The sequence below is a fragment of the Arachis ipaensis genome, chromosome B1, assembly GCF_059453495.1.
Source record: "Arachis ipaensis isolate K30076 ecotype BB chromosome B1, ASM5945349v1, whole genome shotgun sequence".
NCBI classification, from domain to species: Eukaryota; Viridiplantae; Streptophyta; class Magnoliopsida; order Fabales; family Fabaceae; genus Arachis; species Arachis ipaensis.
In genome coordinates, this window is record NC_142436.1 from 1,777,107 (window position 1) to 1,802,751 (window position 25,645).

General features: G+C 26.3%; 3 protein-coding genes across 5 annotated transcripts; 1 reads left to right on the forward strand and 2 right to left on the reverse strand.

The window, feature by feature from the left end:
- The first annotated feature begins 2,505 nt into the window (after nucleotides 1–2,505).
- LOC107644024 (agamous-like MADS-box protein MADS1) lies at nucleotides 2,506–11,310 on the forward strand. 2 transcript variants are annotated; one of them, XM_088500787.1, is made up of 9 exons: nucleotides 2,506–2,641; nucleotides 2,721–2,994; nucleotides 7,003–7,084; nucleotides 8,892–8,953; nucleotides 9,044–9,143; nucleotides 9,326–9,367; nucleotides 9,906–9,947; nucleotides 10,749–10,915; nucleotides 11,081–11,310. In XM_088500787.1, exons 2-8 carry the CDS (start codon nucleotides 2,729–2,731, stop codon nucleotides 10,890–10,892), a joined length of 738 nt encoding a protein of 245 aa, XP_088356913.1. In that variant the 5' UTR covers nucleotides 2,506–2,641; nucleotides 2,721–2,728; the 3' UTR covers nucleotides 10,893–10,915; nucleotides 11,081–11,310. The 2 variants fall into 2 exon arrangements, with proteins under 2 accessions (XP_088356913.1, XP_088356914.1); XM_088500788.1 differs by having other exon boundaries at nucleotides 2,728–2,994.
- A 554-nt stretch (nucleotides 11,311–11,864) lies between these two features.
- On the reverse strand, nucleotides 11,865–18,031 carry LOC107644031 (putative galacturonosyltransferase 15). 2 transcript variants are annotated; one of them, XM_088500785.1, is made up of 6 exons: nucleotides 17,606–18,031; nucleotides 16,967–17,010; nucleotides 14,468–14,611; nucleotides 13,414–13,989; nucleotides 12,948–13,253; nucleotides 11,865–12,213 (listed from the first exon to the last, which is right to left on the reverse strand). In XM_088500785.1, the coding sequence occupies exons 1-6, from the start codon at nucleotides 17,844–17,846 to the stop codon at nucleotides 11,920–11,922; spliced, it is 1,605 nt and encodes a 534-aa protein (XP_088356911.1). In that variant the 5' UTR covers nucleotides 17,847–18,031; the 3' UTR covers nucleotides 11,865–11,919. The 2 variants fall into 2 exon arrangements, with proteins under 2 accessions (XP_088356911.1, XP_088356912.1); XM_088500786.1 differs by having other exon boundaries at nucleotides 12,023–12,179.
- A 5,215-nt stretch (nucleotides 18,032–23,246) lies between these two features.
- Nucleotides 23,247–25,645, reverse strand: LOC107615946 (uncharacterized). The gene is made up of 3 exons (XM_016317958.3): nucleotides 25,424–25,645; nucleotides 24,565–24,829; nucleotides 23,247–23,825 (listed from the first exon to the last, which is right to left on the reverse strand). The coding sequence occupies exons 1-3, from the start codon at nucleotides 25,575–25,577 to the stop codon at nucleotides 23,495–23,497; spliced, it is 750 nt and encodes a 249-aa protein (XP_016173444.1). The 5' UTR covers nucleotides 25,578–25,645; the 3' UTR covers nucleotides 23,247–23,494.

The window sequence follows — 25,645 nt, forward strand, 5'->3', positions numbered from 1 at the left end:
TTAAAATTTTTAAAATGAGAAGAACCAATTTTTCTTTCTCTCTCTCCTTATTCATTAAACCATTAACATCACAGCTTGAATAGTTTATGACAAGAGATTTTTTTCACTTCTTTCTATCGATACTAATTTCGTCGAGTAACAAGTACTTTTCACTTTAATCCTTTACTCCCTTATTTAAAGAAATAAACATAATAAGCAATAAAATATAGCACTATAAGCTAATGAATTTTAAATAAAAGAATTTAATATATAATTTATTTGATTTTAGATTTCTAGTGCAAATTATCAAAATAATTGTTATCATTAAATCAAAAATTATGATCAGTAAGATTTAGCTAAAGAGGACTCTAAGAGAATTATTATTAAATATTAGTTAATAGTGACAATAAAAGTTATAGTGTTTCTAATTATAATGTATTTAATGTAATAAATTTAAAAAAAATTACTTTTAATTTACAACTTTCAATAAAAGTTTCATAATGTTTTTAATAAGTATTATTACTTATTAACAAGTCTTTAATTATTATAACAAAGAATTAAAAAAATTGTCATAGTTTTTAAAACACATGTCAAATATTAATATGCTCCAAAAATATTTAGAACTTATAGATTACGCATTAAATTCCTTACATAAAAAAGAAATAATATCTGTATTATTTTTTTATATTTTTTTTGCACACTTTTTTTAATGGTATAAAAAAACATTGTTTATATTATTTGTTTTTATAAATTTTTTAATAAAAAATAAAAATATATAAAAAAGAATAATACTAAAAAAATAATAATTCAAAAATATTTTATTTAATTTAATATTTATAATTTTATGTGTGTAACATCTATAATTACACACTTATTACATTTAATATTGTGTATTTATATATTTCAGCAATAATTAATAAATATAAACAAAAATTAAAAAAGAAAGCAACATCATATAAAGATGTATTTTTTTTTTACCAAAGACAGGGAGACTCCAATCTGTGACCTCTTAAATGAGTATGAAGAGACAATGTCATTTGAACTATAACTCATTAACATTAAAAGATGTATTTATTTTGACAACAAATAATGAATTTAATATTATGTATTTATTTCAAATTATTACAATGTTAAATTTTTCTTTCATACATTATATATTGCCTTCATTATCACACTAAATTCTTCCTATACCTTCAAAAACAATATCATAGCAACTATTGACATTACAAATATATTTAAAAGTAATAATTGAATGTATAATTTTTGAGTTTTCAATTCAGCTTTCAATTTGTCAATTCTCTAGACAAAATTAAGCTAGCTTAACTTGATCAACTTTTTCTATAAATTTCATACTTTTACTTTCAACCATTTTTTTTTTATCAATTGTCAACTAATGCAAACAATTTACACCACATCTTTTCAATAATAACAAATTTGAAATAATTAAGCATGTTTTTTTACATTGTAGTTTAGATATCTAAAAAATAATTTGTTAGGATTAGAATTTATCATTGACCAACAAAGAATAGAATGGCACCCACAGCCACACTATTCTAGTACTCTTAAAGCCCCGTTTTGAATTGGGGTCCTGGTTGTTGAGCGCATAAAACTCTGGCTATCACTTGAAATCATGATCCTAGACTTGCAACGATGCACAAAGAAAAAGAACAATGAGAAGAAGAAGTAGAAAAAGATGAGAAAGAAAAAGAAGAAAAAGAAAATTGGAAACGTTATGTGGTTTAGGTCATAAAAGAAAAAAAAAAGATTAAATCGGTATAATTATACTTTTAATCCAACTCAGCTAACCGTTAATATGTCCAGCGTGGTAGGGTGAAACTACATCACTAATGACGTATGTAAAATTTCGGTGACAAAAAATACACAAGGAACTAATATGGTACATTTTTTTAAATCTGAAAAATAAAATTATAGCAATTGAAATTTTATGGACTAAATCAGGATAGTGTAATTCGCCAATGTCAGAGACTAAATTGACCGAAGCTTAACTCTTATAAACTACCTATGATTTTCAACTTATTGCTCCAAATATTTTTATAAAAAATTGTATAAACAAAAATAATGTATATGACTATGTTTATTTCTGAGAATAGGATAAAATAAGACATTGAAAACTAGTTACAAAGGACAGGAATACAAAATTTTGTGTTCTTCTATTTTATTTGGTAATAAACTAGAATATATTATGAAAATATAATTTTTTTTTTATTTTTTTCATTCAAAAAATTTGAGAAAAAAAATATAATAATAAAAAAATATAATTATAAAAAATTAACAATAATAATAAAAAAATAAAAAATAAGTTGTGTCCAAATATCTCTATATTCTTTGTGTTAAGATGCACAAAAAATAACATAATGTTTTGTCTATATTTTATTATCAAATACAATTTTGTGTCTCTATATCTCTGTCTCAGTATTCCATCCCTATAAACAAATGCATTTTAATATACATAAATTTTTTCTCTCTCTCTCCAAAGACGGGAAGTTAATTTTGAAGTGTAGCAGTTTTGAGTCCATAAATACCTGTGTGTAGTAGGCAAGGGCTAAGAAACCAAAACCACTTCCATATTTTGCAAACCCTTTTAATCACCTGAGAGGAACTTTCAGGATTTCGCTTAACTCCAAATACCTATATATAACAGGTACAAACAAATTAATTAAAATTATAATTACTTTTTCTGCTTTTATGTCTTGATTATTATTATTATTATAACATCTTAGCTTGAAGCATGGAGCTTCCCCATCAAAGTCAAAGTGGTGGAGGTGGTGATGCTCATCGTATTGATCATGAAGGATCTTCATCTCAGAAGAGAATGGGAAGAGGGAAGATCGAGATAAAGCGAATCGAGAACACGACCAATCGGCAGGTGACGTTCTGTAAGAGGCGGAACGGTTTGCTGAAGAAAGCTTATGAACTGTCTGTGCTTTGTGATGCTGAAGTCGCTCTTGTTGTCTTCTCCAGCCGTGGCCGTTTGTATGAGTATGCTAACAACAGGTTCAATTCCTTCACCTTTTCTTTCAAATCAATCTCCAAATCTTTCACTTTCTTAATTATTTCTATATTATTATACTTTAATTTTTCCTAAATACTTTTAAATTTGTTTATATTTATAAGTCATAACCACATCTTCATGTTAATGATGATGGCTTATTATCAGATTTTTTTTAGGTAATCAACACAAAAAAGTTGATAATTAAAAAAAAAATGTTAAGTATACACCAAAATCAACTAACAAAAAAAATTTTAAATTAAATTGTATATATGTATTTATACATAAATATATATTAGTTAACTTAATAACTGATTTTTATGTGCAAATAATATTTTATTAAAAAATTTTTGGTTTTTAGAAATGGATGAATTTGATGATTATTGATTAGTAAAATCTTTTAGACTTAATAAGTAATTATTTAATTTCTTTTATCCTTTTTTAATAATAAAAAATTATTTACCTTTGGAAAAAAATTATTTAAGGTCCTAGGTGATTATTTTCTTCAATTCCACAACCTCTTTTGTTTTATTTTTTTTTTCAAAATAAAAGTGTTCTGGTTTATAATTCTATTTAATTTTTCTTTGTGGACTGTGTATGTAAATAGCATATTTTATTTTGTGTCTATTTTTTTTTTTCTTCTTTCTTGCTTTTTTTATGCTTCTGGATCAGTTTGTTCGGTCTGAACTTTGAAAAGGTTGCAGATCTGTGCCAACTAGGAGATAGTAATAATAAGCCATAATAAATTACTATATAAATATAGCAGAAGAAGAAGAAGAAGAAGATGAGTAACAGCTTTAATTAGGGTTTCAAAGATTTGAAGGCAGAGATAGATCTTAGCTTCTTTGTGTAATTAATATGTATATATTTTTCTCATAGATGTTGTTATGTCCAATCCTCTCTTTCTTTCCCTTCATATGAAAACCTCAAAACCTAGAAATTTCTGCCACAAATATAAAAGCTGTCTTTCTTGCACTCATTCATCCCTTTGCTTCTGATCTGATCTCTCTACTACTTCTTCATCAATTTGTCAGATTAGGTCAATTTGATCATCCAAAATTCAAAATTAGGGTTAGATTTTCACTAGCTAGTCACTAATAATATATATGAATTATGTCAATATAATAGAATTTTATATGAACAATTAATCATATATCATTACATTATCAGTAAAATTAATTTTTAAATTTATTACTTCAAAAATTATTCAATTGTGATTGAATAATTGTGTAAAATTTTATTTGCATTAAAATTAATATAAAAGAATATAGAAATTAATTTTTAAGAAAGTTTTCAAGTATACTGCTATACTGGGATTTCAATGAATTTTAACCATTGATCTTAATTATATATATTATATATATTTTTTATAATTAAGATTAACGGTTAAAAAAATTACTAAAACACTAGTGTACCGATATACTTTAAAATTTTTCTAACTTTTAATTAACTAATACTAGTCATCAATTTTTCTTTATTTAAAAAAAGATTATTTTTAAAATATTTAAAATTAATAAAATTTTAATAAATAAAATTTTTAAATAAATTTGGTTGACGTTGGCCAAAAAAATTAATTCACCAATCAAATTAAAAATATCCTTTTTGTTAAAAAATAAAGATAAAAAACATTAAAATCGATCTGTTGGACCTTCTCTATTATTTCGTACAAGCTAAGGTAGTAATTATCGAAAACCAATTAGTTTGTAGGGTTCGTGGAGTCAAAGGGCTCAGATAGATTCCTTTAAAGTTGAAACCAATTTTTCTCATCACCATATCTATGGCAAATATGTTGTGTCTAAAGGTTCATAAAAGTCCAAATTTGTTCCAGCTTTCATAAATTTTGTCCTTTCTAATACGGTGTGTTGTGAAGGAAATCATAAGATTATATTTTCAGTTAGGGTTTCTCAGCTACAGGATCCAATCCTATTTGTAAAAAATAACTACTCATTATTATTCGCACAAATTTGTGTTAGATATATAATTATTATTTATGTATCTCTAACTACTACTTATTAACTTCATATTTTTTTTATGAAAATTTGTAACAAAAAAAATTTAAAGTATAAAAATATTATTTGCACACTAAAATTAGCTCTTGTATATTTAGTCTATAAATATATGTATAGTTTAACTAATTTTTAATGTGTATATATTTTATATTTTATATATATTTTATACTGATGACTGATTTTAATGATTCATTTTAGTGTAAACCTAATATAATTGTTTAAAGTATTATGCACCTTTTGGGAGAATGATATCAAATTGTTCTATTTAACTCGTTACATTATTAAATGGATGAAAAATGATAAATATTTTTCAGAACTTTTTTTTCTTTTTATATGCATTAATAATAAAATAATATACAAGTGTTACATAATTAATTATTAACATTATAGAAAGTGTCAAATGAATTTATTTTTTTTTCATATGGACAGATAAACGAAAGTTGACCACCGAGCTTTTTTAAGTACTTATTTTCAAATAAAAAGGAGTTTTGATTTTTAAAGTGAAATAAATGCAAACGAGGAATAAGGAAGTTACTAAATATATACATAGATTCTATGTGAGTGTATTTTAACCCAGATAATTAAAAAATCGTATTAGTAACTGTTGCATTGTTATGCAATGCTGAATTTAAATTTATTATTGTATAGCAATATAGAAGTTACTAAATATGATTTTTGAATCACGTGAATATAAATTATTAATTATTTTTCACTAGAATAGATATTGAAATCTTCATTCATTTAAAGTGTTTCTTTTTCATTTGTGTGTAAGTCCCCCCCTCCCCCCTCTCTCAAATTCCTAGTTTTTTTTAATATAAGAAATAAATAAAATAATATTTCACTCTTTTGCGAGATTTCTAAATAACATTTTTTATTTATTTATAAAATATAATTTTTCTTCTCTTGCCTAATTTTTTTACATAAAGCAAAAAATTAAGTCCCTTTTATACTTTTAAATAAATTTTTTATTGACTTATGAATTTCATCAAATAATTAGTTTTCAAGTTATAAATTTTATCTTTTAATTTAATTAACTTACTAAAACATTTTAAATATTTTCAAAAAAAAATGAGGGCGGGCCGACTCGCAAATTTATAAAAATATATTTTATAAATTATTTGAATCAACCAAATACTTCTTACTGGTTTATATATATATCTTGATTTAACAGACTAAAGTGTATCCTATTTTAATTTTATAGAAAAAAGTGTATATATTTTATAAATAAAGAGAAATAAAATATTATTTAGGCATCTCTTAAAAAAATATCATTTTTTTAATAAATAACAAAAATACTATTCGTAAATCAAAATCAACCATTAAAATCAGTCACTAATATATTTATGTATAAATAATTCATGTGTGGTTTAATTTATTTTTAATGTATATTTATATTGTAACATATATTTTATACTTGTGGCTGATTTTAATGTACACATAGTATAATCGATAAATAAATATTATCCAAAAAGAAGGTAACAGAGGATTTATAAGTTATTATAATTCTTTCTGAAATGTTCTATTTTTTTATTATATAAATTATAAAGCAACAGCATGATAATAGATTCTAAGAATAGATAAAAGCAAAGTCGTCTCTCTTTTCATCTCTTTTCTTTTGTTTTCATGTTTGTGGAAATAAAGCTTCCACTATTGATGTCAATTTCCTATGAACACCAATTTACTATGCATGTGTTCTGATGAACATTTCAATGAAAAAGGAAGGTTATTACCCCCTACATTCCTCAGTACACTATTTACATATATATGTCACTTTTTATTATTTGCATTGTTATACAATTAAATATTGCTATACCAAATTTATCATATATATTCAAATTTGCCTTTGTTGACAAAAAGCAATAAATTAATGTTAAAAAAAATAATTAAAATCAGTGAAATTTATTATCATAGAATGAAGTTATGGATTATTAAGACAAAAGAAATTTGTTATAATTAGCAAGTTTTTGTTTTTCACATTTGTTTTTGTATTGTTTTTATTTGAAGTGTTAGGGCAACAATTGAAAGGTATAAAAAAGCATATTCTACTTCCACAAGCGCAGAATCTGTGTCTGAAGCTAACACGCAGGTAAATCTATTCAAATAATAATACTAATAATATAAATAAATAATATATTTATTACTATTTATAAATGCATTGTTGAATGATAATTCACATATTTTTCATAATTCACTTCTATTCATTGTATAATAATAATAATAATAATAATAATAATAATAATAATAATAATAATAATAAAACAAGGGGAAAATGGTCTTGATGAAATAAAACTAATTAAACATTACATAAATTTTTTTTATGGAAGAGTTCATTAAATTATGCGTAATTAATATAGTAATTTAATTTTAAATTAACTAAAATCTCATAGCGATTGTTCTATTAGCTTATGGAAACTGGAAGATAAATTAATATTATCACATGATAGGTCAAATTATACATAAATTTAACATGTAAAAATAAATCTTCTTATATATTTATTTGAATAAAACACTAAATTGTTAATTTATTGCATCATTTCATACTTTTATAGGAGTATGAAACTTATGAAATATTTTTGCAATCTTAAACTGCATTTGATATATATTTCTTCAAAAGCTTATTTCTATACAAATTTTAACTATAGATTATAATAATTGAATACTTCTTTATTTTATATGCTAAAAGTATACAGAAGAGACTTTTCATGCAATAATACATTATAGGAGATAATTTATTCTCCGATTTTCGAAATATAAAAAAAAATTTGCCAAATCTAATTTATATTAACAAAATTACCCGCTCTAATAATGGTTTAATTAAGGTGGATTTTCCTTTTCAAATTAGTGCCTTCCATTATATTTAAGGGTGCATTTGGACAAAATATGATATTAAGAATAAAATATAAAAGATAGAGAGACAAAAATTAATATTTTGGTACGTTATTTGATGATAAATTATAAAAAGAATAAATTATGAAAGTTAAATTTATTATTATTATTTACATATAAAATTTTTAAAAAAAAATTAAAAAATAAGTTGTGCCTTTTATTAGTATTATTGTGTCATTTCTGTAAAAAAAAATACAAAATACATTAATTAAGTTTTTTTAAACACAATGTCTATATTTATGTCTCATCTACTAAACATGATTTTATATTTCTGTGTTCCTATCTCAATGTTACGCTCCTCCTGTAAGATGGAACTTCATTGATAAAATATCGAAAGGATAAAGAAAAAAACAATAACTAAAATTGAATTAAAAAATACAGAATAAATAAACTAAGAGATAGATTAAAAAAGTATAAAGAAAATAATTTTATCTTTTATTCAATTTTTTTATACAATAAAAGAGACTCATTCAAATTTATTTATTCACACCATAGTTTAAAATAAATTAAAATCAAATGAAAAAGACTCCATTTTTTCTATTTAATTTTCTACTACAAAAGAAAATCACTCAACCTTACTTGTTCATACTATGATTTTATCACGAAAATAAAAAAATATATATTTTATTCTTTTTATTTCTATTTATCTGTCTATAATAATTTAAGAGATATTTATATATCTTATATTAAGTTAAAATTAAAAAAATCCTATAAACCCGTTAATATAAAATTCAAATTATTAACTAAATAAATAAAATCAAAATATATAATATTAAATTAAATATTTTAATAATTAAAAATATAAATTAATAACTGTTAAATAATACGTGCATGTTACGAAAATCTAAACTAAGTATATTATTCATCTTGAATTTTTTTTTTTTTTGGGTGACTTATTCATCTTGAATTTATATGTATATACCAAATTTTTAATATATATTGGTTTTACCATATTTTGATTCTCCTCCATATATAGTTCTCTAAACAATATTATGTACCAATATCAGTATTACCAGCAAGAATCAACCAAATTGAAAAGACAAATCCGAGAGATTCAAAATTTAAACAGGTACTTTTAATTAATTTCTTATATTCATGAATATATAATAATTAAGTAAGTAAATTAAATAAATAAGCAATGCATTATTTTGTTTTTCAGGCACATCCTTGGTGAAGCACTCAGCACTCTAAGCCTTAAGGAACTAAAGAACCTTGAAAGCAGATTGGAGAAAGGCTTAAGCAGAGTCAGATCCAGAAAGGTATATAATTTTTTCCATATAACATTACATTACATGTGGAATATTAATATTTCAAGAGTATCAAATATTTTTGGACACAGTAAAGATGATAATGAGTCTCATGCTTTTTGTTGAAATGAAAAATATTTAAAATTCTAACTTATTCTCCTAATTATCCTCATAACTTTTAAATGTTATTGCAGCATGAAACATTGTTAGCTGAAGTTGAATTCATGCAAAAACGGGTACTTATATCATTACTTTAATTTGGTCATATTATTATTATTATTATTATTATTATTAAGTTTAATTACTCTGTTGGTCGCTATAGTTTCGTAAAATTTTCAATTAGGTTCCTATACTTTTTTTTCTTTTTAATTGGATCTCTACACCAATTTTTTTTTCAATTAGGTCCCTCTTAACAGTAATTGGTTTAATTATATAGAGATCCAATTAAAAAAAAAATTGGTGCAGGGACTCATATAAAAAGAAAAAAAAAAGTATAGGACCCAATTAAAAATAAAATTTAGTGCAAGAACTCAATTAAAAGGAAAAAAAGTATAGGAATCTAATTGAAAATTTCGCGAACCTATAGAGATCAACAGAGTAATTAAACCTTATTATTATTATTATTATTATTATTATTATTATTATTATTATTATTATTGTTGTTTTCCCCATTTACTTTATTTATTTATTTTTGTATTATAACACTATTAGAAAATAATATTAAATTAAAATGTAAGTATTTAAAAAATGTGTATACTTACAATGTATGTGCAGGAAATTGAGCTGCAAAACCACAACAATTTTCTGAGAGCAAAGGTCTGTTCCTCAATCTCTACATAACCACACCTTTAATTTTATTTATTCATTGATAAGGTAAATTTCAATAGAAAACTTTAGAAAAGAAAATGTTTAAATTATGCCTCAAATATTTAATTGTTTCAATTTTATTTTAAACATTTGAAGATAATTTTAACAGAAGAAATTGAATGAAATTCAAATTTTGTAACAACAATTTAGATGTAGTTAAAATTTTATCTTAATTCTGTTTAATAGAGTTGCAAATAACAAATTTTACATCATGAATAAAAAAAAAATTAAATCTCTAATTCAAAAAATAGAGACAGCATTTAAATTGGAATTCAAATGTGCACTAAATTTATTAATTTTTTACGATCAACAAAACGCTTTAACAAAATAATCACTTTTAAATAACATTCTAAAGCAATTTAAAATATATAACAATTTCTTTGAAATTCAATGTTTCCGCTACATCATTACAAGGGATTTTTTGAATTACTTATGCTAAAATTAATTATTTTAATAGAATATTCGTAATTAATGGTCTCCTATTGTCCAAAAAAAAAAAACATTTTAAAGTATTCTTGACTATGGAAAGATTGTAATAAAATAAAATAAAAAAAATTATGCTGGGAAAATATGCATGCAACATGATGGCATATGTGCTGAAAAAGTGAATAATTTTGTTGAAAATATTTAAAATAAAATATAATGCTTATCTTTAATTTCATGAAATACATATATTTATATATTATATCTATCATTAACTTTTAAATTTATTTTTATATTTTGTGAATATATATATATATGTTGGTACAGATAGGTGAATTTGAGAGAGCTCAACAACAACAACAACATCAACATGAACAAAATTTTTTAATGGCACCTGGTGGAGGAACTATATGTGACACAATTGCATCTTCACAACAACCACCACCACCATTTGATCGCAACTTCTTTTAGGATCTGGTCACCAATATTGTTGTGTAAGCATCCATTTGTATACATCTACTTCTGTTCTTCCACTGCTTAATTAATATAACAAAATATAAGATATGATGATAATTAAATAATTAAATAATTAATATAACAAAAAAATTATTTTGGCATGTTTCTCACAACCTTATTATTTTACCTTTATTTGACTGCAGCTGATAGAGGGTGGTGGAAACCAATGGAAGTTCAAGCACAGCCTTCACATAATTTAATCTATCTGAAATATATATAGTTCCAATAGTAGTGTGATCCTTAATTATAATGCTTCTGGAATTTACTTTAGTTACAAAATTTCTTCCAACTGGGAAGGAAAGAACCAACTTTTGCAACCATATACCGAACATAATATTAATATTATTGATGCTGATGTATCTCTAAATAAGAACCACTTTCTTTCTCACTTTTTTTTTCTGTGTATATGTTTCTGTTTGCTGCGATTTTGTTTTTGATATTGGAGTTGCAACCGTGTTTTTTCAAAATGTGGGTTGATGGGATGTTATTTTCAAATGTGGAACCGTTTAATTAGATAAATAAAAATCGGACAGTCCGATTTGTGATAAGTACAGAAATCGGATTGAAGGATTTGTGAAATCAGACCGAGGAATTTGTAAGAGAATAGAAATCGGACCGAAGAATTTCTATTAAAAAAAAATTAAAAAATTTGAAGTATAGAAATCAGACCCTCCGATTTATATATCTTTCACACTTTAAAAAAATACTAAAAATTACAATGTTAAGATATATCACCACTTTTACTTCCCTATACAAAAAAAAAAAAAAAAAGCCCTACTTTGCTCCTATGAGTTAAATGAAGGAAAATATTCTTAAAATTTTAATTTTTATACACTCTGATTGAATACATAAAACTATCAGTGCCTCAATAATTAATTTGGTTATTAGAGACTGAAGGCAAAACCTTCTTCCCTCTAACACCACACGTTATCTTTAATTTGGTTCAATCTATATAAATATTTTGAAGAACTTTGTTCATCTTTCACCCTGTAATTATTCCACATCTCCTTGTAAATTTATTAGAGAAATTTACATATTGACTCCATAAACTTCGAACCTCTGGGAAACTAATTTCAAGCCATGGTTTTGCAGGGCCGGCGAAATGAATAACTGTGGCGGCTTCCACTCTTTCTCTGCTAATTTCGGCAGCGCCATGGCGATGGCCTAAGTCAGTCACAAGCATTGATGAGTTTATAGAATGTACTTGACCCTCAAATGCAATCAATGCAGGAGGAAGCAATCCTGGATTCCACAATTCCAATCCAGACTTCAGGTTCTGATGAAGAGAAGAAAAATGCTCAAGTAAACAATACTATACCATAATTACTAAATGAGTAAAGTATCGCTTTTGTCCCAATGTTTAGAGTAAGTCCTATTTGTGTCCTTAACGTTTAAATCGTCCTATTTGTATCCTTAACGTTTATAAAAGTGATTCAATGTTATTCTACTATCAATTATACTAACAAATCAGATTATATTTTTCAATTATTCTCACTTAGATCAGTTAGATGTGTTCGATTTTAATATTATACCCACTATTTATGTTTAGATTCAATTATGTCCCTAGAAAAGTGAATTATGTAAATGTTGTATTTGATGAGCTATTTTTTAGAGTAGATCATCGATTTTATCCCAGACATTTTTATTCTAACTTCAAGAAGAGATTTTTAAAACTCAAACTAAAGCGCTCATGATTGTAATTGACGGCAGGATAACATTGAATCATTTTTACAAACGTTAAGGATATAAATAGGATGATTTAAACGTTAGGGACACAAATATGATTTACCCCATACGTCGGGGACAAAAACGATACTTTACTCTTACTAAATAAATAAACCATGAAAATTCTGAAGATTTTTTGCAAATTGCATCACATATTATAATATAATTGAAACATTTTATGAAAATTTCAAATATCTATGTTCTGCATCAAGAATGAGACACCATTTTAAAGGAAAAATTGAAGGTGCTAGACATTCTTCATCAAGTGTATTATTGTATACTTACAAGTTTCAACCAATGATGGTAAATCTCAGTGATATTTGTGTTCCTCCAAGCTTCAAGATCAAATATATTCATGCCATACAGCCATGTACAACGGTTGCCATTGAAGCTTGATGATATGAGAGGATGTGAGAAGTTCAAGTAGTCCATGTATTTAGTCCCAGCAGAGCAGCAACCATTTCCACACCATGATCTGAATACTGAACCACTGACTTTACCATTAAGATCTAGTTCCCACAAAGAAGATATGTCTTGTTGCACTACAACATCATCATCCAGAAATACTATCTTCTTGAGATCTGGAAACAGCTGTTGTGGTCGAAAATCAGACGACGAAACAATCATCATGAAGATTGAAGAATTGAGGCTTTGTTATTAGTAGTTTGCTTAGTGATGGTTGTTCAACTGTTTAGACTTTGTTATTTATGAATGTATCAAAAGATTAAAATGACCATCATTAACAAATTACCTTAGGGAGGTAAATGATGAGATGATTCATCAATGAACGGCTGCTAGGCCTTAAAGTGTCCAAATATCTGTTATGATCTTGACTATAGTTGAGGTCTTTCTCTTTACTATGATAATGCTTCCAAATTAAGTGATTAATATCCAGCATATCTTTAATACCAGCATTTACTTCTGCAGACCAATCATATTGGTGCAATCCCCTTACTTCCACAACTGCTGATTCAATAGAATTGGTGGAAAACCAAGCATGCATTGGAGTATAAGTTTCCTTGTTAGTAACAATGTGAAAGACTAGTTTTTCTGGGTTGGCTGAATTTTGAACTGCAGAGGCCACAACAACAGAGGCAGCAAGGACATTGTCAGTTAGGAGGACCAGGTGGCGAAAATTAGGATCGATGAGGCGAGTCGCGTATTCGGGAGAAGGTAGACGAGAGCGAGCAATGGCATTTACAGCATACTCTTCAACTAAATTCAAACTAAGACAATGGAGACTTTTGGGAATACCCTGTGAAGCAAGATGCCAGTAAACTGATTCCTGCTGTTTTGCTAACTGCGCTTTGTGTTCCATCTGCAACAACTGAGTGTAAACCAGAAAAAAAAAATGCATATTTTGATTATGATAGTTTACTTAAATGGACTGTAATGCAAGAACTTATTTAAAGGGAGGGACACTTTGATTATGATGTATCATCACCCAAATTCTCATAATGCTAATTTTAGAATTAATAAAATCATAGCTGCTTTAAAACATTGATACTTAATTGTGTGCTACTATTGATCAATTCATTAAGTTTCAATTCAACTCATTATTTTTCTTGTTATGCTAGCTTCCCTCACTCCTCACATTCCTGATTTATAACATGATTTCTCTGTGGAGACATAATGTACACCATAACGAAATTCAGCTGTTCTTGTTAAGTAATCATATGTATATTCAAATCAGTTTCCTCTCTTGTGGTGCTTCTCATGATTTTCAGTCTGAAATTACCACACTGAACCAAGCAATTTATTTCACATTAAAGAGTAACTATCAAAAGCAAACACAGTAAATGTACCATGGCTTTGGTCTTGAAAGCAAAAGTCTTAAGGTCTTGTTTTGAGGTAAACTCTTTCACAAGTTCATTGAATGACTCAGCTCCTATATCATCATTACCCTCATTTGCCTCCATTAGTGCTCTGGTAAGCTCATCTCTTAGTTTCTTCGTGCACATGCATAACAAATGTTAAGTGATTTATAATCATAACAAATATAATTAAGTTTCATTAACCAGTACACACAATAAAATTTTGATGTGTAGCTGTATTTCTTTTTCTTTATCTAATATGATATAATTTCTGTAGTCTTTACCATTGGATGAAATTAAATGTGTAGAACATCTTGTCTCATATATATTAATTTATAAAGAGATTTTTTTTTTTCTTTATCAAAGGAGTGGAAGGAAACTGCAGCAGAAAGCATGATAACTTAAATTAAAAAAGCTAAAACATGATGGATTAAAGGATTGTTTTTTTCTTCTGTACCAATTTGTAAGTTTTCTTTTGTGCAGTTTCATTTGATTGCATTAGTAATCCATACACTAGAATCTTCAGAGACTTTAACCACATGAAGCAGAGATTTTACAAGCAGAACATATGGATGAAGGAACAGCTAAGAACAGAACTATCACAGTTCACAGAGTGGATGATGGACATTATCCACTCAAAAGTGATGATGGAGAGGACTGTGCCTAAGTTGGTGACAGATAGACAGACACTACCCTTCTTTGGTGGATAACTCTTTATCAAAAACTAAAAAGAAAGAGATATTGACATAATTAGTGACATGAATAGTCAAGGTAGCATTTTTGTTTAGGGTGATCGGATCGGATATGACCAAAATTTCGATCCGGTCAGTACTAAATTCATCGGATTGGATTCAATATCTGTAATTTTTAAGTTTGGATCCAATCCGATCTGCACATTTGCGAATCAGATCGGATCGTTTATCGGATATATCCATAAAATATAAAAATATTTTTAACAGCTTATTTTTATTAAAAAAATATCAATAAAATTCATGTTTTCTATTCTTTTAAATATACTTACTCTTAAAATAATATTAAACATATTTTTTTTAAATAATAAATTAAAATAATACAATATATATGATAATTATTAGTTAAAATAAAATATAAAAAGAATATTTACTTATTTATTTCTTTATTTTTGCGGATACGCGTATATGCGGATACCTCCACAAAATCCTTAATTTTCGAATCAGATTAAGATAAACATCGCGATATGTGAATCGGATCCGATCCATAAACACTCCTATTTTTGTTGCTCTATTTTTTTTATATTACAAAGTTGAAATTCTTTCTTTTTTGAGAATAATAATGATCAAAATTTAAATTTTTAAAACATAAAAGTTCAGATATCATTTTATAACATCACTTCAAGTTATATCTCTAATAAGAAGAAAAGCAAATGTAAATGTTTACCAATAGATGGAATAAGCATAACGAAAATAAGGGTATGTTAGCCTTGATATTCACTAATGAACGAAATTTATATGAATTATTAGTGCAAATTATTTTATTCAAAAATTCAGTAGTTTTGTCACGTAAATAAAAGTTTTTTGTTTCAGATAATAAATACAGAAGATAAATATAACTATTTTGATTTAAGCGATAGCAACTAATTTAATTAGATTTTAGTTCTAAAAAATTTACACGGTGTAAACTATTTCATGATTTCTAAGTTATATCACATATTATGATTGATTGTAAATCAATCACATATATGAAGAATGAAATTCACAATGATATTTCAACTATATATATTTATATTCAATTTATATAATTTTCTTTACATATAATAAGATAAAAAAATTTGAATATCTTTTGTATTACAAACTCTTTAGGAATTTAAAGAGTTAATAGTCAAATTAGTCCTTAAAAAATAACATATTTTTTAAATTCGTCTTTAAAATTTTTTTTTAATCAAATTAGTCTATCAAAAATTAAAATTTAATCATATTTATCTTTTAGTTATTCCATTAATAATTTTTGTCTAAGATTGATGTTGTAAAACGTTAATTGACAATATATAGAATACCTAATATGTTTAATTAAACATTAACTAAATATGTTTATAAAAATTTATTAATTTAATTATTTTTTTCAATTACACACACCTTACTCCCAATTTAGCGACTAAATAAATAGATTTTTATAAATATATTTAATCAATATCTAATTAGACGTATTAAATATCATATATACTATTAATTAATATTTTACATTATCAGTCGGTGACACGAAAAAACAAATATGACAAATATGGTCTTTAAAAAACTAATTTGATTTATAAAATCTTTTAGAGATAAATTTAGAGAACACCTCCACTTTTAACGAGTAATTTGACTATATATGAAGCTGGGATTTAAACAATCAAATATTTTACATATGAAATTTTTTTTTTGGGTTAAATGTTGCCGTTTCTTCAATTTTCTGAACTTAAAAACTTTTAAGCTAGTAACAAAAGAAGAAGAATATGGTAAACGAAGCGCTTACCAATGACCTGTCAGCTCCACTGAAGAACCTCCATCCTCCACAGTCTGCAAGAATCCATTTAGGTCAAAAACTCTATTCAATCTTTTAAAATATAGAAAGTTACTTTCACTTTTTTACAAAGGTTTAGCTAATATTAGGTTTCATTATACGTATTAAATTAATAGAAAATTTTTTATTTTTTATTTTAATAAATTCACAATAAATATTAGTTAGACTCATTTGGTAATTTACTTTCTCCGTACTTGAAAAGTGATTAATTTACTTCTTCTCCACATAACTAAATTATTAAAAATTATTGAAAAACTACCATAATAACTATTAAATCATTAAAAAATTTTTAAGTATATCAATATATTAATATTTTAGTAATTTTTAACTATTAATTTTAATTATAAAATATATATAATTAAGAACAATAATTAAAATTTACTGAAAATGCTTGAAAACTTTCCTAAACAATTTAAAAGAAGGATGCACGTGTAAAGCAGCAACGAAAGACACAATAAAAAAAATACATAAATAATACAAAAAATCTAAAATCCAAGAACCTGAAACTTATAAAAACAGAAAGTAAAAAAAAAAATACAAAAATAGAAAGTGTGAGAAAAAAAAGATAAAAAAAAAGGAAAAATTATTCACCGAAAGAAGAGCGAACCGAAGCTGATTCGAGAACAAAGATTGCGATTCTAACAAACAAAAACGGCAACAATGTTCCGAGCACCAGCGCCGCCGGAATCGCCGTCCTTGCAGTAATCCGGCGACCGGAAGCTGGCTTCGACGGAATCTTCAGCGATACATCTTCTGCCGCGCCGCCACCGGCACCGGCGCCGCTCGATATCGTGAGTCTCTTTATTCCCTTGGCAGATATAGAGAACTTCATCTATCTGTTTCTGGAATGTTCCATTGGAATCAATTTCAGCTCCTCATCGTTCGTTGCTTCGAGATCTAAAGCTACATTAGCTTCACTAACTCAGTGAGTCACTCACCGAGTCACTTTTACGTCTTCGGTGGTTCAGTTCAGTGTGTTAGAGAGAGAGAGATGCATTTGTAATGGAAGAAAAAGTGATCATATAGATTCATAGTAGACTAGTCACGGGTTCTATTTTTTTTTTTTCCATTTTTTATAAAATATAAAATAAAATGAAATTCAGTTTATTCTTTCTGTTTTCTAAAGTAAACCAGCCAAATGTTATTCCAAAAAGTGTGGCTCTTACAGAATAGACGGTAAAAGAAATTATTTGAAAATATTATAATTTTATTTTTCAATAAATAATTAGTTAATATTTTTTAAGTTTTTTGCCTTTTAATTACTTGTCTATTAATTTGTATTGATTATTAGTTTATAAAATTTATTTTTTAAACAAGACTGAAAAATTAAATACTCTACGGTCTCAAAGTTACAAATAGTTGGCAAAATAATTTTGAGATAATAATAATATATTGTAGTTTAAAAATAAAAAATATAAAAATAAATAATTTTTAAATAATTAAGATTTATCATACAAAATAAATTAAATAAAAATTAAACACTAAATAATAAAAACTATAGAATTTGTGATATGATATTCTATAAAATTATTATTGATTCCCATGATAAGGTGAACTCTACCATACCCTTTCTAAAATAAAGGGTAAATTACCCCTTGTGACATATACAATAATTATTGATAAATTATCATTTCATCAGAATTCCAAAATTCACGTTATCTTCTCTTTTCTTTATGTTTCTCTTAAAATTTAATAATAGTGTCATTTTCATCATCTCCACCAAATACATATCTTCCCTAATTTAAAAAAAAAATAATACATTGGCAGTAGCATATTAAACTATTATATTGTCACAAAAAATATTAAATTATTATTCAGATAACAATAAAATAAAATGGAATAAGTATTTTAATATTTACATCTATCTCAAATATTAATTAATTATTTTATTATTCATGCCATTAATTACTTACAAGAATTTTATTTATAGTGCAAATTCATATCTGTCATACAAACACATACCCTCTTGCTTTTCTCTGAACGTAATATCTTTTAATACGAAAAAAAATCTTAAAAAGAAGAGAGTTGAAAAATTGATAGTTGTGCTCGTTAAAATTGGAGATTAAAAACGTAAGAACAAGTTCAAAATCCTAACTTAATTGATTGGAAATGGTGATTCGATTTAAAAGGAATTAGAATTTTAAAATTGGAGAAGAAGAAGTATATTTGGTGAAATGATGAAAATGACATTGTTACCAAGTATCAAGAGAAATATAACGTCAATTGAAAAGAAAATAGAAGATAATGTAAATCTTGAAATTCTGATAGAAAGATAATTATCAATAATCACTGTATATATCACAAGGGGTAATTTACCCTTTATTTTAGAGAGGATATGGTAGAATTCATCTAATTTAAATGGTATAATTTCTTTATTTTCATTCAAAAATATTAAATCCAAATTCTAATATACGTATAATTTAATTTATTTTTAATATATATTTAGTTAGTATAATCTTCCATTTCCACGGAATGAAAATCACTGCCTTATATCGGGGTCCGTGTGTTGCAATGGATAAGGATTATAGCTAATTAGCTATAATCTACGTCTTAAACTTTTTCTATTTTTTTCCTGATGAAGTTTATTCCTTTCTTCACTATATAAGTTGTCGCCGTTTTATTACCTTTGAGCTTTGGCTTCTAGTTTTTTGTAATGGAATACTTGCCACTTATGCCTCAGTGAAGTGACCACTGACCAATAGTCCTATATATATCTTATCGGATATCTTTTTATTTTTATGAATAAATATCTTTTTCAATTTCTAATCATCGATCTGTCGAAAAAATAAATCGTCTTTTCATAATTCAAAAATTATTAATTCATTTCAAATCATCCAAACAATTTATCTAAACATTAAAAAAATCTTGAGTTTAAGTCCGAGATATGTTAAACTATATTTTTTATAAATTATTACATATAATAAAAGACAATAAAAATAGCAAATAAAATAGTCTAATGTACAAAATGAAATATACCATTTAAATAATGAAAAATGTTAAAAAATTATTAAAAATATTTTTTAATTATTAATATTTAAAAATATATATTAAAGTATATTATTAAATTAAAAGAATTAGATTGATGACTAAAAATAATTATTAAAAATAATAAATTTTAATAATTTTTTGGTATTTTTCTTAAATAATTTTATTAGAAAGAAGATTAACAAAGGCTATAGCTGCCTATATATAAAGGTATGGGCAAAAAGAAAAACACACACATAAATAGCGATAATAATTAACTAAACCTAGTTTGAAGCAATAGGGTCGACTAAAGTCGGAAGCACCTAGTTATAATGAGTCAGCACTGAATCTTTTTCCCTATGGAATTCGAATCTTTTGTTTGGTAGTTAGTTGAGTTAGTGGCTTAGTTGAGGAGCGTCGCTAATTATTTTTGGCATGCATGTAGAAATGGTGTAAATTTTAATGCAATTAACTGGGGTGTTTGGTGTGAATTGCATTCATATGGTATCTAATCACAAGTTGCACACTTTGTGAAACCCCAAAAATCAACCTTACCTTTTAAAATTGTCACAATCTAAAGGTGTTGTGAAATAATTATTACAAGTCGCTCGCAACCTTTTAATTAAAGTAGAGAGACATATGTCTGACTTTTGAAATTACTCAAAAAGTGATTTATGTGGCAAATTAGTTTTTTTATAAAATATAAATTGAAACATAAATTACAAATTAATTATTCTCACCATTATTGTTTACCACCACTCACCAATACCGTCACATTTCTTCTGTCTTTTACTCCTTCATCTATTTTCATCACCGTCTCTCGCGTTCTTGGCCTCCGTGATCCCATTTCACTGCTCCTATGTCCGCCTCCTCCATCAGCGCCATCGCATCTCGCCACCCTCTTTCACATCCTGAACTTTCATGACTCTTGTGTCCGTCTCCTTTAATCTACTAGCATCGTCACGTCTTTATCACCGTCTCTCACGTCCACCCATAGCCCCTGTTCACACCACCTTCATCCGCCTCCTCTAATAGTGCCGTCGAGTCTCACCACTACTTACTGTACCTAGTGCATCCGCCATCACTGCCGGGGCAGTAGTCTATTTCTCCCTCTTGAGCTAGGAATATAGAGCCAACAATGATATTAAGTTATTATTACTACCAATATATCATTTTGGAGGGGACTATTTCTAAAGTTCCAATGAGATGCATAAAACTATTTTTAAATTCTATAGTGCATAAACCATCATTTGAATTCTAAGTGTATATATATGAACACATATAATTATTATTAGAAACCAATAAGTTGAAACCAATGAAAAATCACATAAGGCAAATATTATTCTAAAATCAGTTATCAAAACCAACAATATAAAATATAAATTAAAATATACATATATTTATATATAAATATATTATAATTAATTTTAATGACTGATTTTAATATGTAAATAGCATTTTTTATATCAATTAAAAAAAGAAAAATAGGTCGATTCAATACCCATATTTAATTTTGAACGTGATGAACTTTAATGCAATGGATTTATAAGTCCTTTCAAAGATTGCATTTGAAAAATTTTACAAGACATAAATTAAAAAGTATTGCAAAATTATTGGATTCAAGTGGTTATAGAGAACCCAAAAATTGGAGAAGTACAAATGTTGAAAAATCACTAATTGAAACAAAAATCATGACTCAAATCTAATGCAACAATGATTTATATATAGGTCTTCTTTTCCAAAACTTCTACTTAAAAAAAAAATCATTGAAATAAATAAAAAAATATCTCTATTGCTCTTATATTACCTTTGGTCATTGTCCACAAAGTTGACATGTGTATGTGGATCCAAATTGAAAAGCTTGCATATATCAATACATAATTCTTCTCTCTTTTTGGTCCCAATGTTGTAAACATGGCCAACCTGACCCTTACATATGAATAATGATCTCATCAAATAATGCCTCACCAACATCATTGCCAATACCATGAACTTTGGTATCAACTTCTCAAGGACTGGTTAGGCCCATAAAGTTAGGAATGAGATTCGAATCCGCGACTTCTAAGTGAGTATGAAGAAACTATGTCATTTGAGTTATAGCTCCTTGGCCTGGTTAGGCCCATAATTAAACATAATTAAATAAGTCAAGTTATATAGTGCATGCATGCTTATTGCTTAGTGTGTTGCTGTAACATTAATTTATCTCTTACTCACTACTAATTAATTAAGTCTAATATACTGTAGTTTAATTTCTTTTTCTTGAGGGGGAAGGATTGGTGGTTTGATTTTATAGGTTGTAGCTATCCTTATAAATGTTCTGAACCAAACGACAGCCTTGTACCCCTTCCTTTTCCGAACAATTAAATGGTCACCAATTAGATATTATAGGGTACCCTACTCTACCTCATGGTTAGAAATAGAACACTATCATCATGCATGCATTTTTCTTCTTCACTACACACTAAGAAACAATGCAAAACTTTTAATTTTATCATATAGAAAAGTTTTTAAGTATACCGGTGTTTCAGTAATTTTTAACCGTTGATCTTAATTATATATATTATATATACTTTTTATAATTAAAATCAACAATTAAAAATTACTGAAACACCGATATACCAGTACACTTAAAAATTTTCCTAACTTATAATGTATGTATGTGGTCCTTGCTCTATAGTGTCAAATATATGAAAATTAATGTTTTTATTTATTTTATTTTACAATAAATGGACTTTTTTGTTACTATATTAAATCAAAGTGAAAATTCAAGTGCAGTCGACTTTACGTGAAGTTGATAGTTAAGAGTCGTTAGATGAAAATTTAGTATCAGTCAAATCATCTAACGGCTCTCACCTATCAACTTCACGTGAAGTCGACTGCACCTGAGTTTTCACCTTAAATCAAATGTAACAATTAATTATTATTATTATTATTATATCTCGTTACAAAAAAAATTAAAAGTAAAAAGAAAAAAAATTACAAATATCATGAGTGATTGAAAAAGCAATTCAAAATCAATATAGATCCATCATTAATTGACACTTCATTGTAGACCTATTCCTGCATCTTTGTCTGGGATAATCAGTCCATCATATAACACAATGTTTCATTTGTGGGGGATTGCTATGTTATGAAGTAGTTGGATCTTATTATGAATGAAGCCAAGGTCAATATATATAGCTAGCTAGAACTATCAATTGTAACAATAAATGAACTTTATTAAATACTACCGGAATTCCGAAACCATAATCATAAAAAAAACCTTGCATTAAATTGAAAAACATATGATGTCCATATCTCAAAAGATAATAGTACTCTTAGCCTTAATTAAATAACATAACAAACTAGCACAAAATTCAAAACATCAAATGTACTTAAATAACTCAATAATTAAACAGACATACCCAATTAAACAAATTTAATCTATTTCAAAAGACAGGACCAGGACCAACAACTCTTCAGAGTTCGACTTTATCTAGAGGGATAAGACTCGGTTACTGAAACTCAGTGATTGTTTTAGAAATTAGGCTTTGTTCGGCCTTCGTTGGCCATCTTGAAGAGCTGAGCCTGGGCGGCGGCCGCCTTGTTGGAGGTGATTGAGGCGACAAATCGGTCTCTGACCTGGGAGGTTGTGTATGGAAACTTGTGGTTGACAAGGGAATTGAGGTATGAAGCAGTGCCTTCCCTAAGGAGTGATCCAATTCCATCTTTTCTTGTGTTGGAGAGTGCTTGTGGCAATGTGATTCCAGAACTCATCCCTGGAACACTTGTCACACCAAATGCATTTCCTAGGGTTCCCCACCATCCAAGAACTCCGAAAATCAGTCCTGGATGATTGCTCCAGAAGCTGAAAGTTTATTTAAAAGAAAATAAGAAAAAAAAATCCATTATCATGTTATTATAATTAACAATAATGTGGTAATAATAATATGCCTATTTTGGAATATTAGTATATTACATATTAAATAATACTGTACTATAAATTATTGAATAAATGAACAAACAAAAAAATAATAATAAAATCAGAGAAATAACTGAATATATATATGTTAAAAAGGTTTGCATTTGTTTTAACTTATTTTGGTAAAAAAAAAAAACCCTTTAAAATGAAAAAGAGCATAGTTGTATCCTCATGCTTCAATAAATCTTAAAAAATAAATAACATTTCAAAAACTTAAGTTATTGCATGAAAATAATAACTTCCTAAAATAATAATATAAAAGAAAAAAGTTTCTAGTATATTTTTCAATAATAATAATAATAATAATACAGAGAATAATTTACTTTTAAAACAAGCACATCCTTAATCTGATTCCAATAATTTATTATAAATGTTTTTAAATATTAAATTGTTATCTATGATCTTTTAAAAAAAATCATATTATATTATATTACTAAATTAGTTATTAGTATAAAATATATTGAAATATAAAATATATATTAAAAATAAATTAAATAATATATGTATTTATATACAAATATACAAATATATATAATGACTGATTTAGTAGTTGATTTTTTGTGTTTAAAAAATATTTTTTAGTAAGGTAATTAATATGTAATGTATATGAAATTAATTAGCTTACTTGCAGGTACCACCAGAGAAGGGAGATGGTGTAGGAAGGAAAGGTGGTGAGGGGATGCTGGGGGTGCCAGGGTCAATTGGGGTGGTTGGTGTTGGTGACGACGGCGGCGAGTTGTAGTAACCACCACCTCCTGAGTGTGATGGTGGTGGTGAGCCACAGTTGCTGCTGCTTCCTCCATGTGATGGGCTTCCATGAGAGGGTGATGATCCATGCCCAGATCCATGAGATGCAGATGATGGAGTTGGAGTTTGTGGTGATAATGACCCTACAATTAATTAATTAACATTAATGTTTATATTACAAGATTAGGAATAATATAATATAAACATAATTAACATAAGAATATATATCATGCAAATTTAATTTTAAATAATGTTATATGATTAATAAATTAAAATTTATTTTTTTATCAATATTTTAAATATTAAATATTAAATTCTAATTATATAAAAATAAAATATGATAAAAAGTATATTGTACTTTAAGATTTTTCTCTAACTTTTGCTAAGCTATACTTTTCAGGGATTATTTTGCAAGTAGGACACTGGTTGAATAATTAAATAGAAAAGCTTTGTATTAAATAAAATAAAATAAAAAGATAAGTTACTTTAAAATGCATTAAATAAATTACATTAAAATTTTAATTTTTTTTAGAGAACTATATTTTTATTCTCATGAATTTTTTTAGTAGCTAGTAATGTATACTACTATATGTAATACATGTGGTATAGTAATATCTAAAATGGAGAAAAAAAATGTTGTCATAATTTTCTAACATTTTATAGATATATAAACAAAAACTTATACATATATAACATTATTATATTAGAAATTAAAGAAAAAAAAGAAGTAAATAAACCTGATGAGGGAGGAGTTCCTATACTTGGATCTGGAGTTGGAGTAATGTAGTAGTTCTTGTTATCTTCAAAGGTGGTGGTTGATGATATAACAGGAACTAGAATGTTGAATGTAGCAAGCAATGCAAGAAAGAAATGAATTGTTTTGGTCTCCATTTTTGTTCTAGAAGAAGAAGAAGAAGAAGAAGAAGTGTGGTGTGTGGAGAAAGGGAACAAAAGGATGG

Coding starts and splice junctions, on each gene's coding strand:
- LOC107644024 (XM_088500787.1), top strand. CDS start 2,729: ATGGAGCTTCCCCATCAAAGTCAAAGTGGTGGAGGTGGTGATGCTCAT. Junction 2,995..7,002: donor TATGAGTATGCTAACAACAG/GTTCAATTCCTT, acceptor TTTTATTTGAAG/TGTTAGGGCAACAATTGAAA. Junction 9,948..10,748: donor ACAATTTTCTGAGAGCAAAG/GTCTGTTCCTCA, acceptor ATGTTGGTACAG/ATAGGTGAATTTGAGAGAGC.
- LOC107644031 (XM_088500785.1), bottom strand. CDS start 17,846: ATGAAGTTCTCTATATCTGCCAAGGGAATAAAGAGACTCACGATATCG. Junction 14,612..16,966: donor GTGGAGCTGACAGGTCATTG/GTAAGCGCTTCG, acceptor ATGTGCACGAAG/AAACTAAGAGATGAGCTTAC. Junction 13,990..14,467: donor CTTTCAAGACCAAAGCCATG/GTACATTTACTG, acceptor GTTTACACTCAG/TTGTTGCAGATGGAACACAA.
- LOC107615946 (XM_016317958.3), bottom strand. CDS start 25,577: ATGGAGACCAAAACAATTCATTTCTTTCTTGCATTGCTTGCTACATTC. Junction 24,830..25,423: donor AGGAACTCCTCCCTCATCAG/GTTTATTTACTT, acceptor AATTAATTGTAG/GGTCATTATCACCACAAACT. Junction 23,826..24,564: donor TTCTCTGGTGGTACCTGCAA/GTAAGCTAATTA, acceptor ATAAACTTTCAG/CTTCTGGAGCAATCATCCAG.